The sequence below is a fragment of the Doryrhamphus excisus genome, linkage group LG4, assembly GCF_037039965.1.
Source record: "Doryrhamphus excisus strain RoL-2023G ecotype Guam linkage group LG4, RoL_Dexc_Guam_v1.1, whole genome shotgun sequence".
NCBI classification, from domain to species: Eukaryota; Metazoa; Chordata; class Actinopteri; order Syngnathiformes; family Syngnathidae; genus Doryrhamphus; species Doryrhamphus excisus.
Window position 1 is genome coordinate 5,939,447 of NC_136360.1, and position 23,722 is coordinate 5,963,168.

Below are 23,722 nucleotides of genomic sequence, written 5' to 3' on the forward strand. Positions count from 1 at the left end.
AAATATGACGTAACAGCTCCAGCAAGCCCTGCGACCCCAGTGAGGATCAGTACCTTCAATGGATGCATGGATTTTCTTTGGGAAAAAATTAAAACCTAGTAGGAGAGACAAAAACATGATTAAAACTACATTAATTACATTTAGCACTACAGATACTTGGGTTGTTTATAATGTTTATTTTTTGTTTATTTTTCTACATTGTGTATTTTGTACTGCTTAACTGATTCTGTACTCTTGCTGCTGTGCAATGCAAATTTCCCCACTGAGGGACGAATAAATGCGTATCTTATCTTACAATAACCAGCATAGTGTATCATTTAAAACAGGTATTTTATATCCCAACTGTGAATGTTAATGCAAGAAATTCGGCTGCTAACTCATAGTTGTAGCAGTACCTTGCTTCCACTTTTTTTAAATGTTAAAAATACCCAACTACCGTCGTCCCTCACGTATCACAGTTATTTGGTTATAGACCTGACCACAACTTTCAAAATATGGCTTTAAAGGGGACCTATTATGCTTTTCTCACTTTTCTGACCTATAAATGTAGTATTCTCGTGTTAAATGATGCCAAAGTTTCAGATAATGAGGTTTGCACATTTAGAAGTGAGGACTGAAAGAAGTTTGGGATGGCCCCAAACGCTCAGTTTTGCAGTTCTCGGCCACTGTGCCGATTAGTGATAGACAGCGTGGCAACAACTGACTAAAATGGTCCAACCTGTAACCAGACAAACTAACCACAGATTGTTAAGTACTACCTTACAGTGCGTGTCAATCATAGCTACGTATGAAAATGTGCCCATAGTGCAATAAAATGATGTATAAGCTTTCAAATATTTATTCTTCATTTTAGTGCATTACATATTGATCAGAAAAAAGATAAAATGCATTTTATTCGCACACCCGTACGTAGAAATGGTGGTTGCTGGTTGGGAACAGTCTGTACAAATGAATGGAAATGAGGGAAAGGCAGACGAGACAGGGCATTTTGGAAAGGTGGGATATTCTATAATTAGAAAACAATTTCACTCCATTGAACACATCATTGACTTTATATCTAGAACATCTAGAAGTCATATTGCTAAGTGTCAACACTGTCAGGGAGGTATTGGTTTAACAATATGTTTGTCATTGTGGTTGTAGCTGTTTCTACAGAGTATAAATGATTTATTTGAAGTAAGGCATTCATTTGAGGGGCGTTACTTTGTCTATACAGAATACTTGTGAGGGTGGAGCTCTCTGCTCTCAGTGCCTAGTGACGGCTCAATGGTGAATTGCGAAGCGATTAAATGGATGGATGACACATTGATTGAGGTACGGCATCTATTATATCACCTTGAGCGCATGCATTTGTGTATGCTTTAGCTTTTACTACATATTTATCGCACATTAAACCCATCACATCGGCGTACATCTTACATACTGAGGAGCTTAAACGAGTAGTACCCAAAAGTCGCTATAAACAGACCTTAACTGATCATTTAAAATGCATTCATGTTAAAAAAAAAAGATGGCATGGGGAGTGGGGGTCACACTTATGTTACATCTTAATTTATATCTGAAAATATATAGAATCTTTATGCTACTGCAGTTCATGGATAGTTTACGTTTCCCTCCTACACAATGCTAAGATAAACCATGGCGGTCTATTTATTCTCCTTTAAAGTAAGAACCCGGCATGCACTTCACCTGTCAAGAGAACACGCCAAGCTCTATTTGTCATCTTGTTTGGAAAATAATGAAATAAAATCCCATTCAGTCATGATGGCTGCTACATTCCAGATATTCCACTTTGAGACACCCGCTTCTGCACATTTGAGAATACTAAGAGTGATTAGTGACTGACTGTAGCGAGTTAGTGGATAAAGCTCTAGCGTATGAGTTGAGGTTTAATAATAAGTTACATTCTGGAGAACTTGACAAGCTGTGTTTCCCTGTTCATCTGCTCCATCACGGTTCCCCTAAATGGATGTAAAAGACACCGCCATGCCAGTCTTGAGGGCAACATTGGTTTTAGGTCCCCACTTTCGCTTTGGTGCTTAAAACAGGCCACCTGTGGCTGTGCCGGGGGTTTTCTGGAAGCCCCCCACGCCCCTCAGGAGAGTTCAGACTTGCTGAGAGCAATGGCCAACTCCAGGTCTTCCTGTTCCTGCTGGGTGAGCCTGGCTAGACGCTCCTTTTCCTCTCTTTCGCTCTCGCGCTTTACCCACTCGATCATGTCTTCCTCCGTTGGGTACTGCACACACACACACACACACATATAAGTGATTGTTTCTTAAAGATTGTTAAAGCTAACATGTACTCTCGTCATGAGAAGTGCGTACTCAACACCACGAGTGAATAAAAACACAGCTGAAGTCATGCAAATCCATTTAAATGGATCAAAGATGAAAATATTGTCTGCGGGCATGTGATCAGTGACGAGAAAGGAATGAAAGGAAAAAATGGAATGGAATAGTGTACATGATATGAGTGTATGTCAGCAGCTAATAGTCATAAACAAACGGGTTCACATGCACAGTGCCAATACCAGTTAACTGTAATAATAATCACTATACAGTATAGAATATGAAATATAGCTACTTATTTTTTCATAGTACATACATTGTCATGGGAAAAATTTGGACACCCAGAGTGTCATTTGTTGTGCATGTAATACAGATGTTTTAAGTTTTACAATCATGAAAAAAAATTTAACTTATGGGAAATTTGCAGCCAAGTCCCTTGACAAACATGTTTTTCATAAAATTCTAAATACAAAACCAGTGGTTGTCCATTTTCTGTCTTGCCCCCCAAAACCTGTACATCGTACAAGTGTATTCAAGAGTCAAATTGCATGTTCATTCATTCATTCATTTTCTACCGCTTTTCCCCACGAGGGTCGCGGGGGGTGCTGGAGCCTATCCCAGCTGTCTTCGGGCGAGAGGCGGGGTACACCCTGAACCGGTCACCAGCCAATCACAGGGCACATATAGACAAACAACCATTCACACTCACATTCATACCTATGGACAATTTGGAGTGGCCAATTAACCTAGCATGTTTTTGGAATGTGGGAGGAAACCAGAGAAAACCCACGCATGCACGGGGGGAACATGCAAACTCCACACAGAGATGGCCGAGGGTGGAATTGAACCCTGGTCTCCTAGCTGTGAGGTCTGCGCGCTAACCACTTGTCCGCCGTGTCAAATTGCATGTTGAGTAGGATAGATTTGAACATGTTAGCAGTAACATGAAAGTACATCCTACCTCTCACGCCTCCCCTGACAGTTCACCGTGCCCCGCCCCATTACTTGAGAAGCACTGGGCTAAACACAATAAAGGTGCAGTGAATTGGTTTTGGGTATCCGTGTGAGAAATTTCAAGTCAATCTGACTAATCAAGTCACAGTTTGGGGTTTAACAACAGCACCACCGTGTGGCGTATTTGTCAGAATGGTAGTAGCACAGGCAACACAGTAGGGGTGCATGTTTGTCACAACTTTTCACCCTTTTGTATGCAGCGGCTCAGGAGTTGTGTTCTCAGATTTTCAGCGTATAATGACAGATTAACAATGAATATGTTTAAATCTAAAATAGTGTAACCCTAAATTCCTCACACATGCCAGCTTTCTTCTGAAATTCTTCGTACAATGCAAAAGCGATAGGTAAGAGCCGCACTTTCTATTCGTTTGTCCTTCTATTCCTGGATACAATAAATAATGCAGTGCTACTAAAGGCGAAACTAACGGTTCCCCGTTTTAGTTTCAGCACATCATATTACAGTTGACACCTGCCTCAACAGAGCAGACGAAGCAGAACTCTACATCTATGAGGGTTTGCCCTGGCTGAATGATGTTCATCATGGTTTATAGCAAGCATTCATTAATTTTCTAGCGCTTTTTCCTCACAAGGGTCGCGGGGGTGCTGGAGCCTATCCCAGCTGTCTTTGGGCGAGAGGCGGGGTACACCCTGGACTGGCCACCCAATCACAGGGCACATATAAACAAACAACCATTCACACTCACATTCACATTTGGACAATCTGGAGTCGCCAATCAACCTAGCATGTTTTTGGAATGTGGGAGGAAACCGGAGTACCTGGAGAAAACCCACGCATGCACGGGGAGAACATGCAAACTCCCCACAGAGATGGCCGAGGGTGGAATCGTACCCTGGTCTCCTAGCTGTGAGGTCTGGGCGCTAACCACTCGACCACCATGCAGCCCTTATAGCAAGCATTGATTCTCAAAGAGTGGTACTAACACCACGGTTGGTATATGGGCTCCATCTAGTGGTATTTGGGAACATCAGCAATGTTTTCAAACAAAACAGAAATATTACATACTGTACATGTAAATGTACTAGAGCTTTGTTTCTTCAGTTTGCTGTTCATTTTAATGCCTGATACCACTAAAGGTACATTTGGACAAGTTTGGTTTTTTTGGCAGTACTAGGACATGGGTATTGGTGAATATTCTCATTCATTCAGGTCACATGGCATCTATATTAGAGCGGAGGCCTACGTATATTTAAGAAATATGGTGCTTGCTCGCTGCAGGTCAATCTAGAAACAAAGTAGTGCATAGGGAATGATCGCATTGCAAGGATTTTTAATTGGAGGATTGGTTGTGACGTTCATGCAGTTGCAGACAGATTTGATGCAAATAGAAATCAAAAGGTGATGCCCTTGATTTTAACATTTTATTTACATAACTAATTGGTATGGGGACACACATGCACACACAAACACACATATACGTGTGTGTGTGTGTGTATACATACTGCATATATGTATACATGGAAAATTTCATATTTCTCATTAATTGTATAGCCACCTAAGACCTTAGCTCTTATTTGGTATTCACTTTTAATATCTCCTTGCTGTTTGCAGTGATGTTTAGATTTAAATTTCACGCAAAAAAATCGGAACTGCGTAACCGCAAAACTATTTTGCCGCTGAAGACAACAGTGCAAAAGCAAAACAAGCACACAGTTTTGCTCCTTTGACTGTTGACATAGACAGTATGACTTGTTTAAGTGCTGTAAATAAAAAAATATTATATGTGACATGATAGTCTTCTTTGGTGGACTACATTTAATGTAATGCGGTACAGTAGCCAGCTGTTGGCTAAAGCCTGATCCTAGAACTGTATTATCATGTTTAGCAGATGTCTTTTGGATCTCCAATCTGAACAACAGACATCAGTACAGGTTTATTGTCATACCACTTCACCCCACACACATTGTGCTATCCTCAGTGGTATGACTCAGACAATGTCTGAGTCATCAGCTACATCCTGCTGTGTCTGAGTGTAACTTCCGGGTGTGCGTGACCAGGCAACCGCATAATCTGAACAATATCAATCATACTCATAATAGAAGTTTATGTCCCTTTCAGACCTGTGGGATTGGGTCTTCACACCCACTACTGTGACGTTGTTTGTTTCTTTCGGCTTTTTCCTGATTACGGAGTCGCCACAGATGATCTTTTTTGTCTTGTAAATGAGCATCAGGCCCATGTTGAGCAAATTTTTTTAGCTTTGTTGGACAAGCAACAGAAATGAGATGTCCATGCATTTGGTCATAGGAGGTAAATGGAAACGTAACTTTTTTTTGCAGTTTTGGAACCAGTGCAATCGAACGTATGTAGGTGTTCCCTCTGTCACTCGCTCGTGATGAAACTGTAGTAATTCCACACTTGATCAAACTTACTTAAGGTTTTTCAGATCAAAACAAAATTGCTGCATATGACTTCTATCCAAACATGATAATACAGTCTCTTTTGGAAATTCTCTACTTTCTGGTTCCGCTGTCGAAGCAAAATGGGAACTGTAATTCTTTTACCGTCGACATAAAACTAATCTAATGCAATGCGTTTAATAAATAAACGATAAGCAGTACCATCTACAAATGTGGTCATTATTTTAACTTTTAGAACTTAGTTAATATCGTCTCGTGAACCCAGTATTGTAGATCATGTCATCTTGTGAGCTGAGTGTACCGTGACACCCCTAATACACACGTGTATAGACACTCCTGATCAAAATTTCAAGACCAGTTGAAAAAGGTTCCAAGTAGAGATTGAAAATGCAAAAAGAAGAAATGCCAGCGAGACTATTTTTAATTTATTGTAAACAAGCATTCAGACGAAATAGGCAGTTCATCAGCTGATCAAAAGTTTAAGATTAAGACCATAGCTAAAAAAACAAAACAAAACAACCCCCCCCCCTTCAAAAATTGGTTTGTTTCCAGAAGGCTAGTGGGAAAGATACTTCAGATTGTGAAGATGGCTTCTCAGAGGGCATCCACTGTCTGGAACTGATGTCCTTTTGCAAGGACTTGCCATCCTTTCCCAAATGTTCTGAATTTGATTAAGATAAGTGATGGACAGGACGGTCCAAAAAAAATGACATTATTCCTTTGGAAGAAGTCATTTGTCAGGAATCATCCCCACACAGACGAGGGGGCTTCAGTCATAAGGGAAGCCCCCTGAAAACATCTCCACATTGTAAGCCACCATTTGACGCCCCTGCACAATCTGAAGCATCATTGTTTCCCTGATGGAAAAGGACACCAGATTATGATAACACCCCCCTCCAGTGTGTCGTCTTAGGTGCAATCTTCTCATCATGGTGGTAATGTTGGAAGCCATCAGGACTGCCAAGGTAACATTTCTTCTCTTTGACTAAAACTTTCTTCCACCTTGTCCCATGTTTGCCATTCTTCTGCAAATTCCGAATGAGCAATTTTGTGGCATTGAAGGAGACGAGGCCTTTGAAGGCCTTCTGCAGATGTTGTCTGTTGGTTATTGGACTACACTCCGAAATAGTGACAATCTTAATTTGGGTTGAGGATCGTCTTGTCGGACAGCGGATCCTCCAGCTCAAGGATAGTGACATTTTTTGGATCTACCACATGACTTTGAAGAGGCTTTGCTTATGCAGTGCAATCATTTGACCGCGTTCAAAGAGAGAAACCTTTTTTTTGCCTTTGCCACTGTGCCATCAAGAAACCATGACAGTGTAAATACTTGGCAGAAAATAGCATAGAATATTTACAGAGTTTGGATTTTAAAGGCCGTGATCTTTGACCTATTTGCAATAAACTTCTAACTGCCCCAAGTCTTCTATTTGCATTCTGAAGCTCTGCCTAGCCCCTCCTAAAGATCAAACAGTGCAAAATATAAAATTGAAAAAAACTGGTCTTAAAATTTTGGTGTGTGTGTGAAATATATAATATATATAATTATATATATACAGATATATACACGCATGCACACACAAAGATAGACAGCGAGAGCACTAGGTCAAGGGTCAATGGGTGCATGCAGGTATATCATGCAATCTAAGAGGGACTGCTGATAAGGAAGCCATACATCCTACGCTGAAAAAGATATGCACCATTACAAAAAGACCTGACTGTAAAACTCCATTAATACCCCCTCACTGCACTTGACGGAAATATGACATGGACCTCAAAACATAAGGAGAATTAAAAAGGTGACATTTAATTCAATTATGTACTCTGTAATAGTGTGATGAGCGATAAAATTGTCATTAAATATTAGTTTTCTTATTGCGGACAAGCAGTGGATGGAGGCATTGGGGAAAGAGCAGAAAGAAAAACAAGACAAAAGAGGAGTTAAAAGGACAGGAGAGGAGAGAAGGGTGTGTGTCTACTCAAACTCAGGTGGAGGTGAGGGAGAGCGAGAGAGGGCGATGCTCACTTTGTCAAAGGTGGCAAATCGGTCAGCTTCCTGTATTTGCTGACGAGGAGGGGAAGAAGGGGCGAAGGGGTCGGCTACGGGATCCTTGGCAGGCAGGGAGGAGGAGGAGGAAGAGGAGGAGAACTCTCCAGAGGTCTGTGGGAGGAAGTGCCCTCGTCGATGGAAGGAGTCCGAAGACTCTGTTCTGGAGAGGGAGGATCTCTTACCTGCACGGAAGCCATGAGAAAGGTCAATTGCACAGAAAAACTGTTCAACTATTTGTCTAAAATATGAAAGAAAAGCTGACCTTTAACTTTGTCAGAGTTTTAGTTTGTGATATTAACAACAATACTAGCAAATTCTAAATGCAATAAAATATGTTTTCCTAAAAAGCGTTATTGTGTTTACTCTAGTTACTTGTAAAAACATTTTCAAAACAAAACACTGGCATCTAGCATGCCCAAACCAATTTTGAGGTCATTAACAAGAACCTTTTTTTTTGGTGTTTTAAGTGGTTCAATTGGCCTTAAAATTCTGATCCAGAGTGTGTATACACATGTATGCATTTATGTGTAAATACATTTGTATATTAGGGGTGTCATGAAACTCATGAAATGAGGCGGTAAACGATATTCGGTTCCCAAAACGAGACGACATTTTAACATTACTTTTACGAAAACTACAAAAAGAACATATTGTATTGGATAAACATACTGTCATTTTTTAAATATAATTTTGGAATGGTTTATAACTTTTCATGAATGACGATGGACAACTTTTTCCACAAACTGAAACATTTTTTTAATTTTTCATGTGGTTTCGAGATGAATTGTTCTGTGTCATGTTATTTTGACGGGACAGCAAATTTACACTCCTATCAAAGCTGTACAAGACTACATGACATTACTTTTGAGTCATTTCTACAGAGTTATGTTAAAACACAAAATATTTGCAGAAATGTGAGGGGTGTACTCACTTTTGTGAGATATTGTATATCTCCATTCAAAAAAACTTGGTTCTGACCTGGAGGTGGAGGGGGTGGTCTCGTTGGTGTACCCGTTTTGGGAGGCAGTGCTGGGGGAACGTCAGAACTAGCGGACTGGCTGTCGTCCTGGTACAAGTTCTTATTGTTGATGCCAAATTGATCAGGGCCATTTGACTGGTACATTAAAACACACAGGTGACATGATTCAAAATGTTTCATTGTCAAACTCCACACAGAGATGACCGAGGATGGGGGCGGTTAATACCTTAGCAAGGTCACTGAAGTCTGCAAAGCCTCCTCCAAATGAATCATTCCCAAACACAGCAGCAAATGGATCTAAAATATAGAGGGATACAATCACATTATTGATACTTTACTGTATTGGGTATTTTGGTATTGGTCCTACCAGGGTCTGAGTTGGCATTCACTGTGGTACCACCTGGAGCAAAAGGGTCATTGCCTGCTGCTGTGGTGTCCTTCTAAGAAGAGTAAATATGTCACAAATGTCAACTAAACTCATACTGTACATCCTGCAAGTCTCAGAGTGGACTCACCAATACCAGCCCAGTAGTGGGCGGCGAACAGTTAAATGGATCTGACCCTCCATACTGAGATCCAAATGGATCCGCCTCACTGGCAGAGTTCGTCTTGTGGGCGAACGGGTCCGATTCAGCTGTAGTGTTGCCTTCTGAGTTGAATGGGTCTGTGGCTGGCAGAGTTGCATTTGTGGGTTGCGAAGTGAAAGGGTCCGGTTCTACCGTCGGTGCTCGGGCAGGATCCTTGTGCTTGGCCGCAAATAGGTCCGGCTCTGGCACACCAGTAGTTGTACCAAATGGGTCAGTAGAGCTAGAAAAGAGGTCTTCTGGGGGCAAGTGGCTGCTGGTGGTTTGTGTGAAGAAATCATCAGCAGCGAAGGGGTCTGATCCTTTAAAAGGATCTCCTCCGAATGGATCTGATTCAGCAAAATCATTATTATGATTTGTTCCACTGGACTAGTGTTCCTGCTCATCAACTTTGAGGGCTCACCTGCAGTATCTGGCTTTCCAAACAGATCATCTTTGAATGGATCATCTACAAAACAAATATGACATTATCAAACCTGCACCACCGCCAACATACAGATTAGCCACACGTCAAGGATTTAATGGGGCTCACCATCTGTGAACGGGTCTGAATGGAAGAAGTCCATCTCAGGTGGGCTGGGTGGTGCTGGCACGGAACGAGGAGGACCAACTTGTGTTGGGAATGATGATGTGCTGATTTCTGGGGATTCGCCAGCTTTCTGTTCGACCTCTGGCTCTGGTGATGCGACCTATTTCCCAGTGACAATGACTAATGTACCTTGTTTTCCACCAGTCTTTGTTGTATAGTACTACAATATTTAACAGAACTTTTTTTTTGTCCGAAAAGGTCCATCTCGATTTGCTGGTACTGTCCATTTATGTTCATACTTCTACGGCTGTCTAGAAAGGCAGCAAACTTGAATAAATTGCACAACATAAAGTCTACAATATATAAAATCTTATTGATGGAAATATTAGCTTCATAAAATGCCACTTGATGCTATATCTTACAATTAAGACTAAATAAATCAGTCATCTTCTTCATTTACCTTTGATGGGTTGGCTTTAGATGACGGCACCACATCATCTTGGACTTCTGAGGAGATGTCAGGTGAAGGATTGCTGTGTTCCTGGAGATGTCAAAGAAGATGTGTTACTATGACATTTCGATGTCTTGCTGACGGAACAAGGTTTCATACGTTAACAGCTTTTTCTTGTGACTTGGTGAGGGTGTACATCTCAGATGAGGCTAGACTAGTATAGAGATCATCCAAGGCATCAGGTTTCAGTTTTTCCTCTTCTGGTGTCTTGGGGCGCTTGCCCTCTTTCTCTTCGTGTTTTTCTTCATTCACTGAGAGTTCTGAGAGTTCTTTCCGATTGGGTGAGCCAGAAGTTGATTCTTCTTCCTTTAGCTCTTTAGGTTGATCCTCCTGGAAGAGGTCCTGCTGAAAAGGATCCCCGTGACGCAGCTCTGGCGTGGGTCCTGATGATCCATTGACCATGACTGGGGAGTTGTCTTCCAGAGCTCTCTTCCAACTCAGCTGAGCGGACACGGACCTCTCCTCCACCTGAAGGTCGTTCAGTTTCTGTTGGACCTAAACAGCAGAGGATGGTATATACTTTTTTCCACAGAGGGGAGAAATGTATTTATGTATTTAAAGCCAAAGCTTTGTGTCCCATTTTTATGTGTTTATATTTATTTCTACAACATGCTGTAAGCCAATGATAAAGAAGTCATGGGATACAAATGGCCCCTGAGCCACACTTTGGACATCTCTGGTATATGAAAAGCAAAATTAATAACATTTTGTTTCAATCTGACCTGTGAAACTTGTGTGAAAGAGTCCCGCACAGATTCCTGCAAAGGTGTAAGTTGCTCCTGGGCAGCTTGCACCTTCTCCTGTAGTCTTCTGCTCTCCTCCTGCAGAGCGAGGAGCTCCTCTCTAGCTTGGACTAACTCCTCCTCATACTGACATATCCTCTGTTCCTGCTCCTCGTGCTCCGACTGCAGCGATGAAATCTGAGAAAGTCCAAGAATATAAGCCCTTTTTCAAGAACAATTTTAAACATAAAAAGATAAACTGTATCTTTATAAGAAATATTTTTAATATTGATGAAATGGGCGAAAAGATGTATGTCTTAGCTGATGGACAATCACTAGAACCCAAACATAAGACATGTCAACACGCATTATCCCATGTCTGAGCTGCCAACATTTGGTATTTGCAGTGTGGGCATTGGCAATTAAAAACAAAAAACATTAAAAAAACATTATTGATGTTTCCTGGACCCATGTAAGTGTGTGATGGGTTTAAAGATAATGTACATGTCATTGTGCATGTAATATATCACTACATTGATGAACAGATGCGTTATAGTCCACCAATCAGCAGTGGATGCTTTTTCAGGCTCGGACAGAATGCACATGACAGATGGTGAATTTGTTTTTATGTGGACAGTTTTTTTTTAATTTCAGGATGGAATGTTTTCTAACACCGGTGTGGGGGTGTGCACATGCCCTTATATTTACATCAATGCAGTACTGGTGTTCACCGCTTTTAAAATACAGGCTAACAACCCAACAATGATGTTGAATATGTTATTGCTGAAGTAAGTCACTTTAATATAATGTATATCCTATGATGTTGGAATTTTGTTGGTGGTCAAAAAAGTGCAGAAACTAAAATATGCTATTTGCCGATATAATAATATCTATGATACTACTTAGCCTACTATGTTTTCAGGGAGGTGACGAGAGCGTTCTGCCAGACCCACCAGTTGGGTCTCTTGGCTGGTCTGCTTGCGGAGGTGAGCCAGTTGCTCCTCCAGAGAGCCCTTCTGTTGGTCCAGGTCCTCCAGGGCATCCTGAATCTTCTGACGCTGAGTCTGGAGCTTCTGCAACTCCTCGCTCTCTTTGGCCACCTCATCCTGCAGGTCCTGTGGGTATCAAGACAAAAAATATATTATTATTATTATATATTATTTGTAAATTAAATATATAAGCAAATTAAATTTGTCAGAGAAAAAGAAAGAATAAAGTTTGTAAAATACAGTACGTTTACTGTATATATGGTGCTGTAATAGACCAGATAAGAAAAGGGACTACTGGTTCTCTCGACAATACTGCCAGTACACACAGAGAAGCAAAGTGTTCATATTTGCAGTTAAACTTGATTTGACATTTAAAGTGACTAATTTGCGAAGTGGAAGTGGCAACAGAGACTTTCACATTGACTTTCTAAAATTAAAACAGACCAGCAACTGAACTTTAGCTGTACGATATTAACTCCACTATGCGGCTAAATCCATGTGTTTTTAAAAGTGCTCATGACACCAAAGTATATTTCGTTAATTGTGCCGTGCATAATAACACTGGCAAGCATATTTCCTGTATTGTGTATGTGCTTGAATGTTGACATATTTATTCTCCCTTTACTTTTTTCAGCACTGAAAACAATCCTGTCTGAGGTTGGAGGAGAGAAACCTCTGTCTCGGAATTATGGTAGTGGTTTATCTCATCTTGAACATGCACACAAATAACACCAGAGCATGTAACATAACAAAATTCACAGTTAGGCATGTCCAAAAAGAAGAAGAAAAAGAAGAAGCAAAGCTAACTTAATCCTATCCCTCATCCGTTCCACATGAGTTGCAAAGCATTTTTTTCACCTCCTGTATTGAATACGGTGTCTTCATATTGTTGTAGTGCATTTTTTACAATTTATTTACTGTTTTTTTTTTAAATAATGCCCTCTTTTTGTGGGGCAGGCTTTTGCTCCAACGCTTGCTCGCACTGTACTTCGGAATTATCCCACAGTTCACAATGGCAATGCATGTCATTTTGAAGACTAGTTCACACACTGTTTATGCGCTTGGCACATAATTCCTGATGAAATTATCTTATGTTTATATATATTTTATGTATCATTGTGAAGAGGAGGCTATGGTATGGTTACCAACGTCTGAGGCGCCCTCTGCTGGGCAAAATGTAAATATCACATCAGGATCCTATTATGAATACATCTCAGAACCCAACCCGATGTGTGATAGATCTCTGGCATAAACATGAACAAATTTCTTAGATGTGTTGGATTGAGAAAGCCTCACATCCCTGAGTGAGATGATGAACTGGCTCTCGAGACGGTCATCTCCCAAAATAGTGGCCATTCATGAGGCTCAGACCATGTAGACGCATCACAAGACCACCAGCCTCCATAGCACTATTGATGTTCTTCACAAAGCATCTCAGGTAACTCTTATTCTATTTCAGTGTTTTTACTTCAAACAAAGCAGCCATTTAAGCCTTTTCTGTATTGAACACAGCAGAAATAAGTACACCAAAAAAACAAAAATCTAGATTTAATAAAAACAGCAAATGCCATCGTACCTGGACCTCACTGTTGCGCTCACTGATAGCCTCCTCCTTCTCCTTGATCTCCTCTTCCACTGTGGTTTTCTCCCTGGGGGTCCAGCACAACAGATTAGCCACTAAGGACAAAGAGGGTAAATTCCCAAGACCACCAGACCACAGCCAGCTCTCTGTTGAAGCCCCAACACCCTGCTGTGCCTGAGCAGCCGCTTCCACCTGCTCTCCCTTGACAACCATGGCCACTCAAATCAAAGCCACGGCTATGAGTGTGTATGATGGTAAAGCAAATTAGGCCGAGGCTCGGAATACCGAGGATGAAGACTGGGAGAAGTCAGTGTGTGCTCGATCTGTCGACTACGTGGGAGAGAAGAAGTAATAAGCAGATGGCTGACGTGTGAAGGGAGGAGGATGTGAGGGAGGAGAGCTCTTCTGAGCGTTGCCGAAGCATCTTACATCCTTCTCTTGCTGTCTCTATGCCTCATGTAGCGCATCATTACATAGCCCTTTTCACTAATAAAATACAATCAAAAATCTGTATGAAAAATGTTGTCGTGGAAAGATGTTTTTAAGGTTTTGGCTTTTCATGTAGGAACTAAATAAAAATCACATTAAGACTGAAGGTTTACCACAGCAGCAATTAAATAAACAAATAAACTTATGTTATGTTGAACCAATACAAGAGCAAAAAAATAACACAGCACAACTTTCATCTCCACAGTCTCTATTTTTGGATCTTCCATCTGCTCTCACGTCAGAATATTTTTCCACTGACAAATCTAGAGATACAGTCACCAGTACCATCCTTCTCATCCTCACTCCAGGCTGCTGCCACATTAAGAAGAAGTTAGAAACGTGTAAGTGTCTGGCACAGATGGAAACATGCTCCCACTTTCCCCAAAATACTAGAAATATGTGAAAATCACAAGTGTTATGATCTGCATCCTGAAATCATACTCTTAGACATGATGCTTTTCAAAGGTTACAAAAACTGACCTATGTGTTGATGTTTTGTGAGAACAAAACAAATGTTACCTTTGTAGTTCAACAATCTCGTTGCTAAGCGAGTCCAGCTCCTTAATGGCAGAGAAGTCAGCTGCCAGGTTGGCCATGTTGTTCTGGAGCAAATGAAGTAGAAAGTGACAAATGAAATGGAGAACACAGGTGAGTCCAAGCTACCCTTGCCACGGAAGCTGCAGATTCTAATATTTAAATCATAACAATCAATCAACCACAATGATGGTGTTCACGAAACGTCGCACAAGACAATCAACGGGATGGCATTACATGAGGGAAACAATTTGGAGAGTACAAACTCACTGAGTGGGGGCCGGTTCCATTTGCATGTGAACGATGCAAAGAGTAAAAATGTAAAGTGCAGAAAGGGCGGAAGAAAAACAATGAGAGCAAAGGAAAAAGACAAGCCAAAAGGCATATACGTACATGCAAAGCAAGAGCAGCAGTTAAGAATGCATGGTTTTAGAGAAGCACCTAATGCGAACGTGCAATATTATTTAACAGAGGACACCAAAGGACAGGGTTCGGGTCTCCGATCTTTGACACTATAATAAATGTACACCAGCACTAAAGTTCACTACAATGGAAAGGGATATCTTATATCTCCGCTTAGTGATCATTTTGATGTTTACAATAAGTGTTGCTTGCTTAGTGAAATATGTGAGTGAAAATGTAAAATAGACAACAAAAATGATTTCCGGGAATCTGGTAATCAATGGGCATATCTCACCTGTTTGATGTTCTGTCTGTCTGTGGGAGGGATCATCTCCGGCAAGAGGCTTTGCGGTGGGTCCAGGCCTCTCGTCAGCTTCTGATTGATCAGATGGAGCGCCAGGGCAAACTGCTCTCGGGTCAGTTTTCCAATGTCGCCAATGTCACAGAGCTCCCTGATAGGAAACAATGGCACGCAGGTTATACAACAGACTAACGATTCACACCCCACAGTTAAACAGAGCAGACCGACACAGCAAGACAAAAGCTAATTAGGGAAAATCTATAGAATGTGTTTCCTCATCCAGACACACAACAGTGCAATGTCAGTTTCCCATTCAGAGATATATTGATTTCAGATACAAATTTCTGTTAAATTACATTTTTAAAAAAAAAGAGGCCATGCTACTTAAAACGACTCAACCCGATATTAAAAACCTGAAAATAACTAAAAAGAATACTAATAATATAAAAGTCTCTCTCACCAGATGCGTGCAAGTGTAGCAGAAGGCAGACCAGTTTTGAGGAAAATATCTCTGACTTCAGGTCCGGACACGAGTCCATCCATGTCTCCGTCTGTCTTGCTGAAGAGTTCATCATATTTGGCCTTGTCCGCTGCTGACACCACCCACTGAGCAGACGCCAAAACATGCATTTCAACAGCATTTCCACATGTTGACTAATGCATACATATAAAAATAATATACCTTCACATTCCCTTTGGTCTGCTTCTTTTGAAATACACATTTCACTACCCAGTTTGAAATCATTTTAAAAGCAACAATAACATGCTAAACATTTGGGAGGCTGCAAAGGATGGTGTGGCAGTGTACTCACAGGGGCGGCTGTTGGCATCGGGGCGGGTTTAGGGGGAGGGGGCATGGTCTTAGAGCCAACATGGGAGGTGCGACTGTCTTTGACGGAAGGGGGCGAGGGTAACAAGGGCATCACAGGAGGCACAGAGGGTTTTTTCCTCTTGGAGGGGGGAATCAGGGGAGGTGGAAGGGACATGGGAACAGATTCTCCTTCCAGAGCTCTGTAGACCAGATACATGGCCTGGAAGAGCAGGAGATTGGCAATTTAATACGTCTGAAAATTGCATTTTGCCAATTGTTCACAATCCTAATGTGAAAATTGACCACGTCTTTCCCTTTTCTGTGCATTCTAGAGAGAGGAAAAACAGTTTGCATGAGGGAGCTAACAATGCACGCCATGGGACACACCTACTTAGACTATAAAGCCCTCTGGTTTGTATATAGGTCAGGTATGTAAATAGAACATAGTTGGCATTTTTTGGACATTTTTTTTTAAATTGCTCTATAGTCGAATTAGGTGGAGCCTGTTATGTGCATAGATTTTTTTGCCGTTTTTCTCTCTTTAAAACTCACAGAAAAGAGAAAGAGTCAGATATTTGACTTCAAATTACACTTTTTAAAATTATTAATTATGAGACAAACACCACTGGCTATGAATATGTTCAAGAAATTTGCCACAATTCCAAGTGAAATTTTCTAAAACTGAAAGCAGAATAAGATGACTGGCATTCATGGCTCTCACTCACCGATTTCTCTGTTAACATATGCACACACGCAAAAGCAGTCTCAGAGATGCAAACAACATTTTGGAGTCCTTGTGTGGTTATGATGGGTTACACAGTCAATGATAGCTAACATTAGTAGATAAACTTAACCAAATCGCTATCATCAACTGACAACAACCTTAATAAAAGTGCGTGTGTGTTATATGTTGGCCAAGCTTACAATACAGCAGGGAAAGGGTGGGCGAAATACATTTGAAAGTTAGCAGCCCTCAAGCAATACATAACCAACGCACACGGCGTCTTTAAATAGCACATGAAACATCACTGTGTCACTTTTCATGCTCCTATAAGAACAGCAGTATTGCAGTATGTTCCCTGCCTTATTTAGCTACATGACAGTTGCAAACCATTAGAAACAGATCTCAGAATTGTTAAATAACAGTGTCAATGGAAACATCATTATCTTTCAGGCAGAATATTGACCACATTGGATCAGGAATGAAAAGAGAACATTCTTACCACGGAGAATTCATCTCTGTCCAACATGCCATCTCTGTCAATGTCACTGAGCTCCCACACCTTGAAATAAATCAAAAAGCAAATTATGTTGTCAATTATGCATCAACACAAAACTTCCGTATTTGATGTATGTGCTTGATCACAAGTACCATCTTTCACTTCTACATGAACCCCATTTGGGTGTCACAATACACTCAGCTCAAAAGACGAGACAATACACGGTATTGGCTTCAAGAAATCAAGAAAAGATAGTAGTGTATTTTTGAAAAATAAGCTACCAAGTTATCAGCTTCTAATACGTTTTGAAGTCTTATGCAATGATCATGTGTTGATCTGACAAATCTTAAGTAAGTTTGATCAAGTCTCAACCGCCCAAGCACACGAGTGACATAAGGAAACCGAGTACGAGGTTGGATCGCAAGGTTTATAGTACACGCAAAGTACTTAATGCGCGGTTCCAATCCTGCCTCGAAGAGTACCGCTAGCATATGACGTGTATTATCATTCACAGTAGCAATGTCATACCTCAGTCTGGTAGACTTCTAGCTGTCCTGTTCTCACCAGACAGCTTTTCTCTAAAGGAGAAACATCGGCACGTTTTAATCTCGCGAGATCTTGTGACACGCCTAAACCCCACTACATCCTTTGCTAACCATTTGGTCTCATCGGTTTGTTTTCTTGTGGTATGCAAATTACAAATATTTATCTTCCTAGTTTCAAAAACAAATTTCCTTTGACATTGCTTGGAGTTGCAGGCACCTCATACCCGGCCAAGAATGTCCACTGGCAGTTTGGAGTTGAGCAGGACGGGCTTGACTTTGTCTCCAGTTAGCATGCCACCTACTGGACCAAGGCTGTCAAAGATGGAGTCAAACTTCAGCTTCTCTTCAGGCTGAGGGGGAAACAAAATGAGAAAGGAGGAAAGTTTTCCACATTTTCTGTATTGGGTCCTATTGTGAAGATGACATGGCAAAGGAAGCAGACGTGTACAGTTATTATATTGGGTTCTAATAGTGTTAACTGCTTTATCTACCACTAGATGCGCTTCAACATAAAATCCATAATACACTTGAGCATACTGTTGTTTACAATGAATTCATTAGCGGTCTCCCAACCCTGGGGCATTACCATTGTCTCTCGAGACAGAAGGATGCCTACCATTTATTCATGCTGACTGTGCAGTTTGCTCCTTACCGCTATTACAACATTAGTTTTATTGTGCAATCTACTTGATCATGTGGTCAAACAGAGCTCTGTTTTGTAATTGGTATAAAATACACAAGTTTTCAAACCCAACAAGCACATCCGCATTAAAAAAATGATACATTTCAAATAGATTGGCTGCATTATTCTGATTGGATTTACTGAATATAAAAGCAAAATGTATAAATGCTTTACCTTGACCACCCAGGGGAGATCATTGGCTGCCCCCCCAGCTAACAGCGGGCTGTTTGTTTCATGCTTGGAACAAAATACAACTTTTATTCATCTTGATTTAAAGAATCAGCAACACAAATATTATGATGGATGCAAAGCAGCAGAGACTTACAAATTTGGGGGGTGGAACAGCCACATTAAGGCTCTTGAGTGCCACCTCCAGGCCATTCTGAGCACACGCCACCAAGCGCAGTGCGATGAAAAATTGCTGAAGGGCAAACAAATGTTCATAAGAAGTGTGTGGAAAAACACTTAGACTGGGATTTTATACCTGTTTGTTGAGAAAACCTTTGCCTTCTGAGTCGGCCAGATCCCAGATCTATGGAGGACATTTAGACTCCATCAACATCAAACAACATAGCCCAATTTCTCTGTTGGTTTCAGGAGTCTTTGCTTACCTTGCCCAGAACAAGATCCGCAAGGCCCGACCTCTTCAGGAACAAAGCTGCGTCTGCTGCGGCGACCTTCCCGCTGCCCCTGGGATCAACCTGTGGACACAAACGTCACAGATATAAACCTTAGGATAGGATAGGACCTTAGGATCTTTTTAGCCAATTGATTGAGCAGCAGTGGTTGAACTAAATAAAAGTACAACCAAATAAATAAATGTGGACACCTCTTTGAGAGGTGGAAGCCTGTAAAATCAATCCATTGAAATCAATTTTGACAGTAAAAGCAAAGCTCTTTACGTCTACGTCTGTTAGTATCCTTTCATGAGGGTCACAGCCAGCCCACTATAACCATGTTGACCAGCACGCTGCATTATTAATTCATAGACCGTCTTCCTGTATGGGAAGCAATAAGAGCTGCAACATGACCATGAAGCTGTCACCACATTAGGTAGACGTGCACAATCTATAGAGCTGTGCAAAAATAAAAGACATTCACACTAGATGTAGTTGTATATACATATTTGTGGTCACTCTACTTGGTTGAAAAAATATCCAATTGTGATGCAGTGCAGTCTCGCACAATAATAAACATACAGTATTGAAAGAAGTATTACCTTTGTGAAGGTAGATGTTTTGTTACAAAGCTTGTATTGGGGCTCCTTAAATTTAAAGTGCGTGCCATCTTTGCATTTGATAACTAAAAATGACATCCACATTTTTTGTACATGTTCTGGTCTCCAGAAATCAGGACTTTAGAACTGTAATAATGACATATTTGCATACCTGTCGGTAGTACTTGTCGTAAATGGGATTTCCACTGGAGAGCTGCAGCAGAAGAAAAAGTCACATTTATTTTTTTTATCAACACTGTCTACTCAAAGGATTGGTTAAATGTTCAATCCACCTGAAAACTGAATTTACTACACACAGACAAGGCATCTCATACCCTAATGTTCTTTACTATATTCGCTGGTGTCACCAAGAAAACACCATAGTTTGTCTATTGAGGTAGGGATTGTGATAATTGCGTAAAGAAAAGCCACGTTGAACCTGTTTTGCAAACAAAGAACACTCACTTGTCAATGCAAACAGCTTAAAAAGGCTGCAGGTCTTATTTCTGCAGGCAAAGAGGGTGCAGCAACAACATTGGCAGAGATTAATTGCTCCATAAGTCTAATATCAAAGGCTCCAAGATTGTCAGAATTTGACTTAAATGTCAGCAAAATACAGCTCTGAACGTGTACAAAGTCATGGCGTTCAAAAAGCAGTCATGTTGCTGATTATGTCAGAAAGTCCCCTACTGTGAGTAGGTGGTCCATGACTTCCAGCGACTCTGAAAAGTTTGGGAACAACTGCTGTACATCAACATAAAATCTTATAATACCCAAAATACGATTCGACACAAAGTACAAACCTACTAAATTCACAAAAACAGCCTACTAATTTCAATTAGTCATATTTATTAGCTATTGAAAAGGTCCATCTTACAGATAGCTCAAAAACAAATGCTGACGCAAACAGGAGTAAACACTAGCATATATCTTCATTTCACTTTCAAACACTCTATAATAGTCTATTAAATCCTGGTGGACATGTGGATTAACAGTTGCCTCTATCTTTGTTTATCTCACAGAGATGCAACCTACATGATCTATATGTTCCCTAAAACCTCCAAAAACATGCATGTTCGGTTAATTGCTGTTGGACTCCAAATTGTCCATAGGTATGAATGTGAGTGTGAATGGCTGTTTGTCTATATGTGCCCGGTGATTGGCTGGCGACCAGTCCAGGGTGCCCAAAGGTGCCCAGGGTGCCCAAAGTCAGCTGGGCTAGGCTCCAGCATGACCTCACGAAAATGAGAACAAATCAGCAAACGTACCCTTATGTCATATCCTCTTTAAACTACCCCCTTTCCTCTTTCAGTATATCTGACTGTCCACAGCGGGGGCGGACGGGAAGACAGTCAGCATTTCCTTTTTCATATAGCTCAATTGTTGCGGTTCTCTAAAAATGAGCAGGTGCAGCACGGAACAACTTAACAGCTTGCAAAGTGCTTAAAAAAAGTTTTGAAATGACTCCGCAGGACAAGATCTGGTGGATCTGGACTAGCGATAACTAACTGCCCATACTTATCTCTTGATGGCCAAGGCTGCTTCATTGCTGTAGACAATAGTGTGCCAGGAACTAATTGTGGCTGCAACACAGTGTGCATTGTACTTGATGTGAACTTATTCAACACTCATTAAAGATGGCCGATGTAACAGCCCAGAGTATACCAAGGGTTGTTCGTCAAAGCCCACATGCAGCCCATGAAAGCCCAAATGCACAGTGGACTAGTTAATTGGGCTTTATTGCACAAGCTGTTGTTTGTTTTTATATTTTGGCAGAAAATTTTTACTCAAATTAAAATGTTTCTCGATGGAAAAAGGTTTGGGGTCTCCAATAGATGGCTCATGAGCAACCTCATTCATTAACTGCATAAACTCTGGGGGTGTAATGGTACATTCAATATAGTCACATGTCTATTCCGTGGATATCTAAAGGGCAGCCATTGGAGAGCTGGAATCACGGCTAGCAATAGTGCCAAAAGAAGACAGACCTTGAAACCCCTAATCCTGTTTGGGACTTACTACAAATGCAATAATAATTGTTTACACCATGACTATTTTGTTTTTTAGTATTGAAAAATTAAAGAGTAGCACTTAATGAAGAATTACCTTAGTAGTTTGCACTATGATTGCACCAAAATGAACTAACCAGGACACAATGCTAATGAATAAATAAGTACAAGTAGCTCACGTCTCCTTTCATTTTGTCAAAGTAAAAAGTCAAGTTAGAGATCCCTGCTGTAGTCAAATAGTGGAACGTGTCCACTTGAAGATTGTTTAGTTGTAGCAATGAAGCCATTCAAGTGTTCACACTCTCAGCTCGTCTTCTGTGTTGTTAGAGTCAACAGTGACTCAGGTGACAAGGGTAACCTAGTAGTGACACCTGCCTTTCAGCTGATAAATAACTTATTACATTTTGTGTATGCTAACAGTCACTTTGACCAATGTCATAAAGGCACCAACTAGGAATTGTTCATATAGTAACAGCGAAAAGGTTGTCGCTAAGTGAAGGTACATCAATAACATTAATGTTACTTATCAGAGGCGTTCACTGTCCAGAAAAGTGACAGTTAATCCCAACCACAACCACACATGTTCATGTCACATTAACGCCTCTCGCACCGCAAACACGCAAGGTAGTAGAATTCTGAGACATTTTCTAACGACATACAACCAAGCTTGGTAAGGATACACCCCTTATCGAAATTACAATAAAACGAGTCAAAAACGAGCCAACAATGCACACAAACTAGCAGTCAGTTAGCTAGCATGCTAGCTAGCTAGCTAGCTACGCCCTTACAGTCCCCAAAGAGATTAGGCAGAAACTTTTCCCAGTCACAACCAAGCACTGTCAACTTCCCCCTCTGAAACAGCAACATCGCAGACGTAAACACTCTATTCTCCCGCAGGAGGCCTCTTTGTTTGTCGAAGAGTCCCCAACCGGGCAAGACGGTGGACATGAATCTCTGTCTGTCGTTAAATGAGAGTTGTAAGAGTGTTACCTGAGTCAGAGTCAGGGAGGCGGCCATAGTCCTTCTGCTGCTGCTGCCTTCACGCTGCCTGCCTGATACACACTCACACACAGGCCGCCACAAAACCTGGAACTGGACGAACTGGACTTCCTGGAGTCCCCGACGTAGGGGAGTCCACACACATTAGAGCCGAAACTCGCAACTCATTGTTAGAAGTAGATGTATGGAGTCAAAAGTGTGTGTTTTTATACAATCAAACTAAATTTGAAGGCAAAAAACAAAACCTAGCAAAATTATTTCAACATATTGCTCTCATAAAACTACAGTAAGTATATGCATTCCTGAAAGTTTTGTTTTTTTGTTTTGTTCAGGGCACACCCGACTTGTAGGAGGCCTTGGGGAAGACCTAGGACACATTGGAGAGACTAATGTCTCTTAAAACACCTTAGAGTTCAGGTAGGAGGGGCTGGACGAAGTGGATTTTAAATCTGAACTTTCCTGTCTTGGGTTCCAAATCCAAGACCCAACCTTGGAAAATCGATAGACGATGAATGGATGGAAAGGTTCAGATTAAACACACCAATTTTGCTGTTGTTTCTCTGTGTGTTGCTGGAAAAAGAATAGAATCCAACTGTCGGCAGAATTGTAACTTCATTTATTATGTTTTGTGTAACTTTGTTATTTTTACCATTGGCTTTATACAGCCACATTTTTAATGCAAATATTTTGACCTTTTTGGTCACATGTGTTATTATTATTAAACGTGTTGTCCATGCGAAATGAATCGTTGATATTGAATGAATTGTTGATGACAACCGAGTTATGTTTTAGCTAGCTAGGCCATTGTTTGGCTACTTTACTCAAACTGTACAATGTTATGTTATTGAATTCTTGAAACGTCAACGAAACGTGGAAAAGAGAAAATC

General features: G+C 40.9%; 1 protein-coding gene across 1 annotated transcript; it reads right to left on the reverse strand.

Annotated features, from left to right (window-relative positions):
- Positions 1–1,413: 1,413 nt before the first annotated feature.
- eps15 (epidermal growth factor receptor pathway substrate 15) lies at positions 1,414–22,963 on the reverse strand. Its single transcript, XM_058072956.2, has 25 exons — positions 22,827–22,963; positions 20,000–20,041; positions 19,223–19,312; positions 19,096–19,143; positions 18,937–19,032; positions 18,786–18,848; positions 18,154–18,279; positions 17,388–17,447; positions 16,166–16,384; positions 15,814–15,959; positions 15,348–15,504; positions 14,636–14,718; positions 13,622–13,694; positions 12,010–12,171; positions 11,057–11,254; positions 10,434–10,829; positions 10,284–10,364; positions 9,827–9,983; positions 9,698–9,742; positions 9,226–9,623; positions 9,078–9,150; positions 8,937–9,007; positions 8,710–8,845; positions 7,708–7,913; positions 1,414–2,236 (listed from the first exon to the last, which is right to left on the reverse strand). The coding sequence occupies exons 1-25, from the start codon at positions 22,851–22,853 to the stop codon at positions 2,096–2,098; spliced, it is 3,294 nt and encodes a 1,097-aa protein (XP_057928939.2). The 5' UTR covers positions 22,854–22,963; the 3' UTR covers positions 1,414–2,095.
- Between the last annotated feature and the right edge of the window lie 759 nt (positions 22,964–23,722).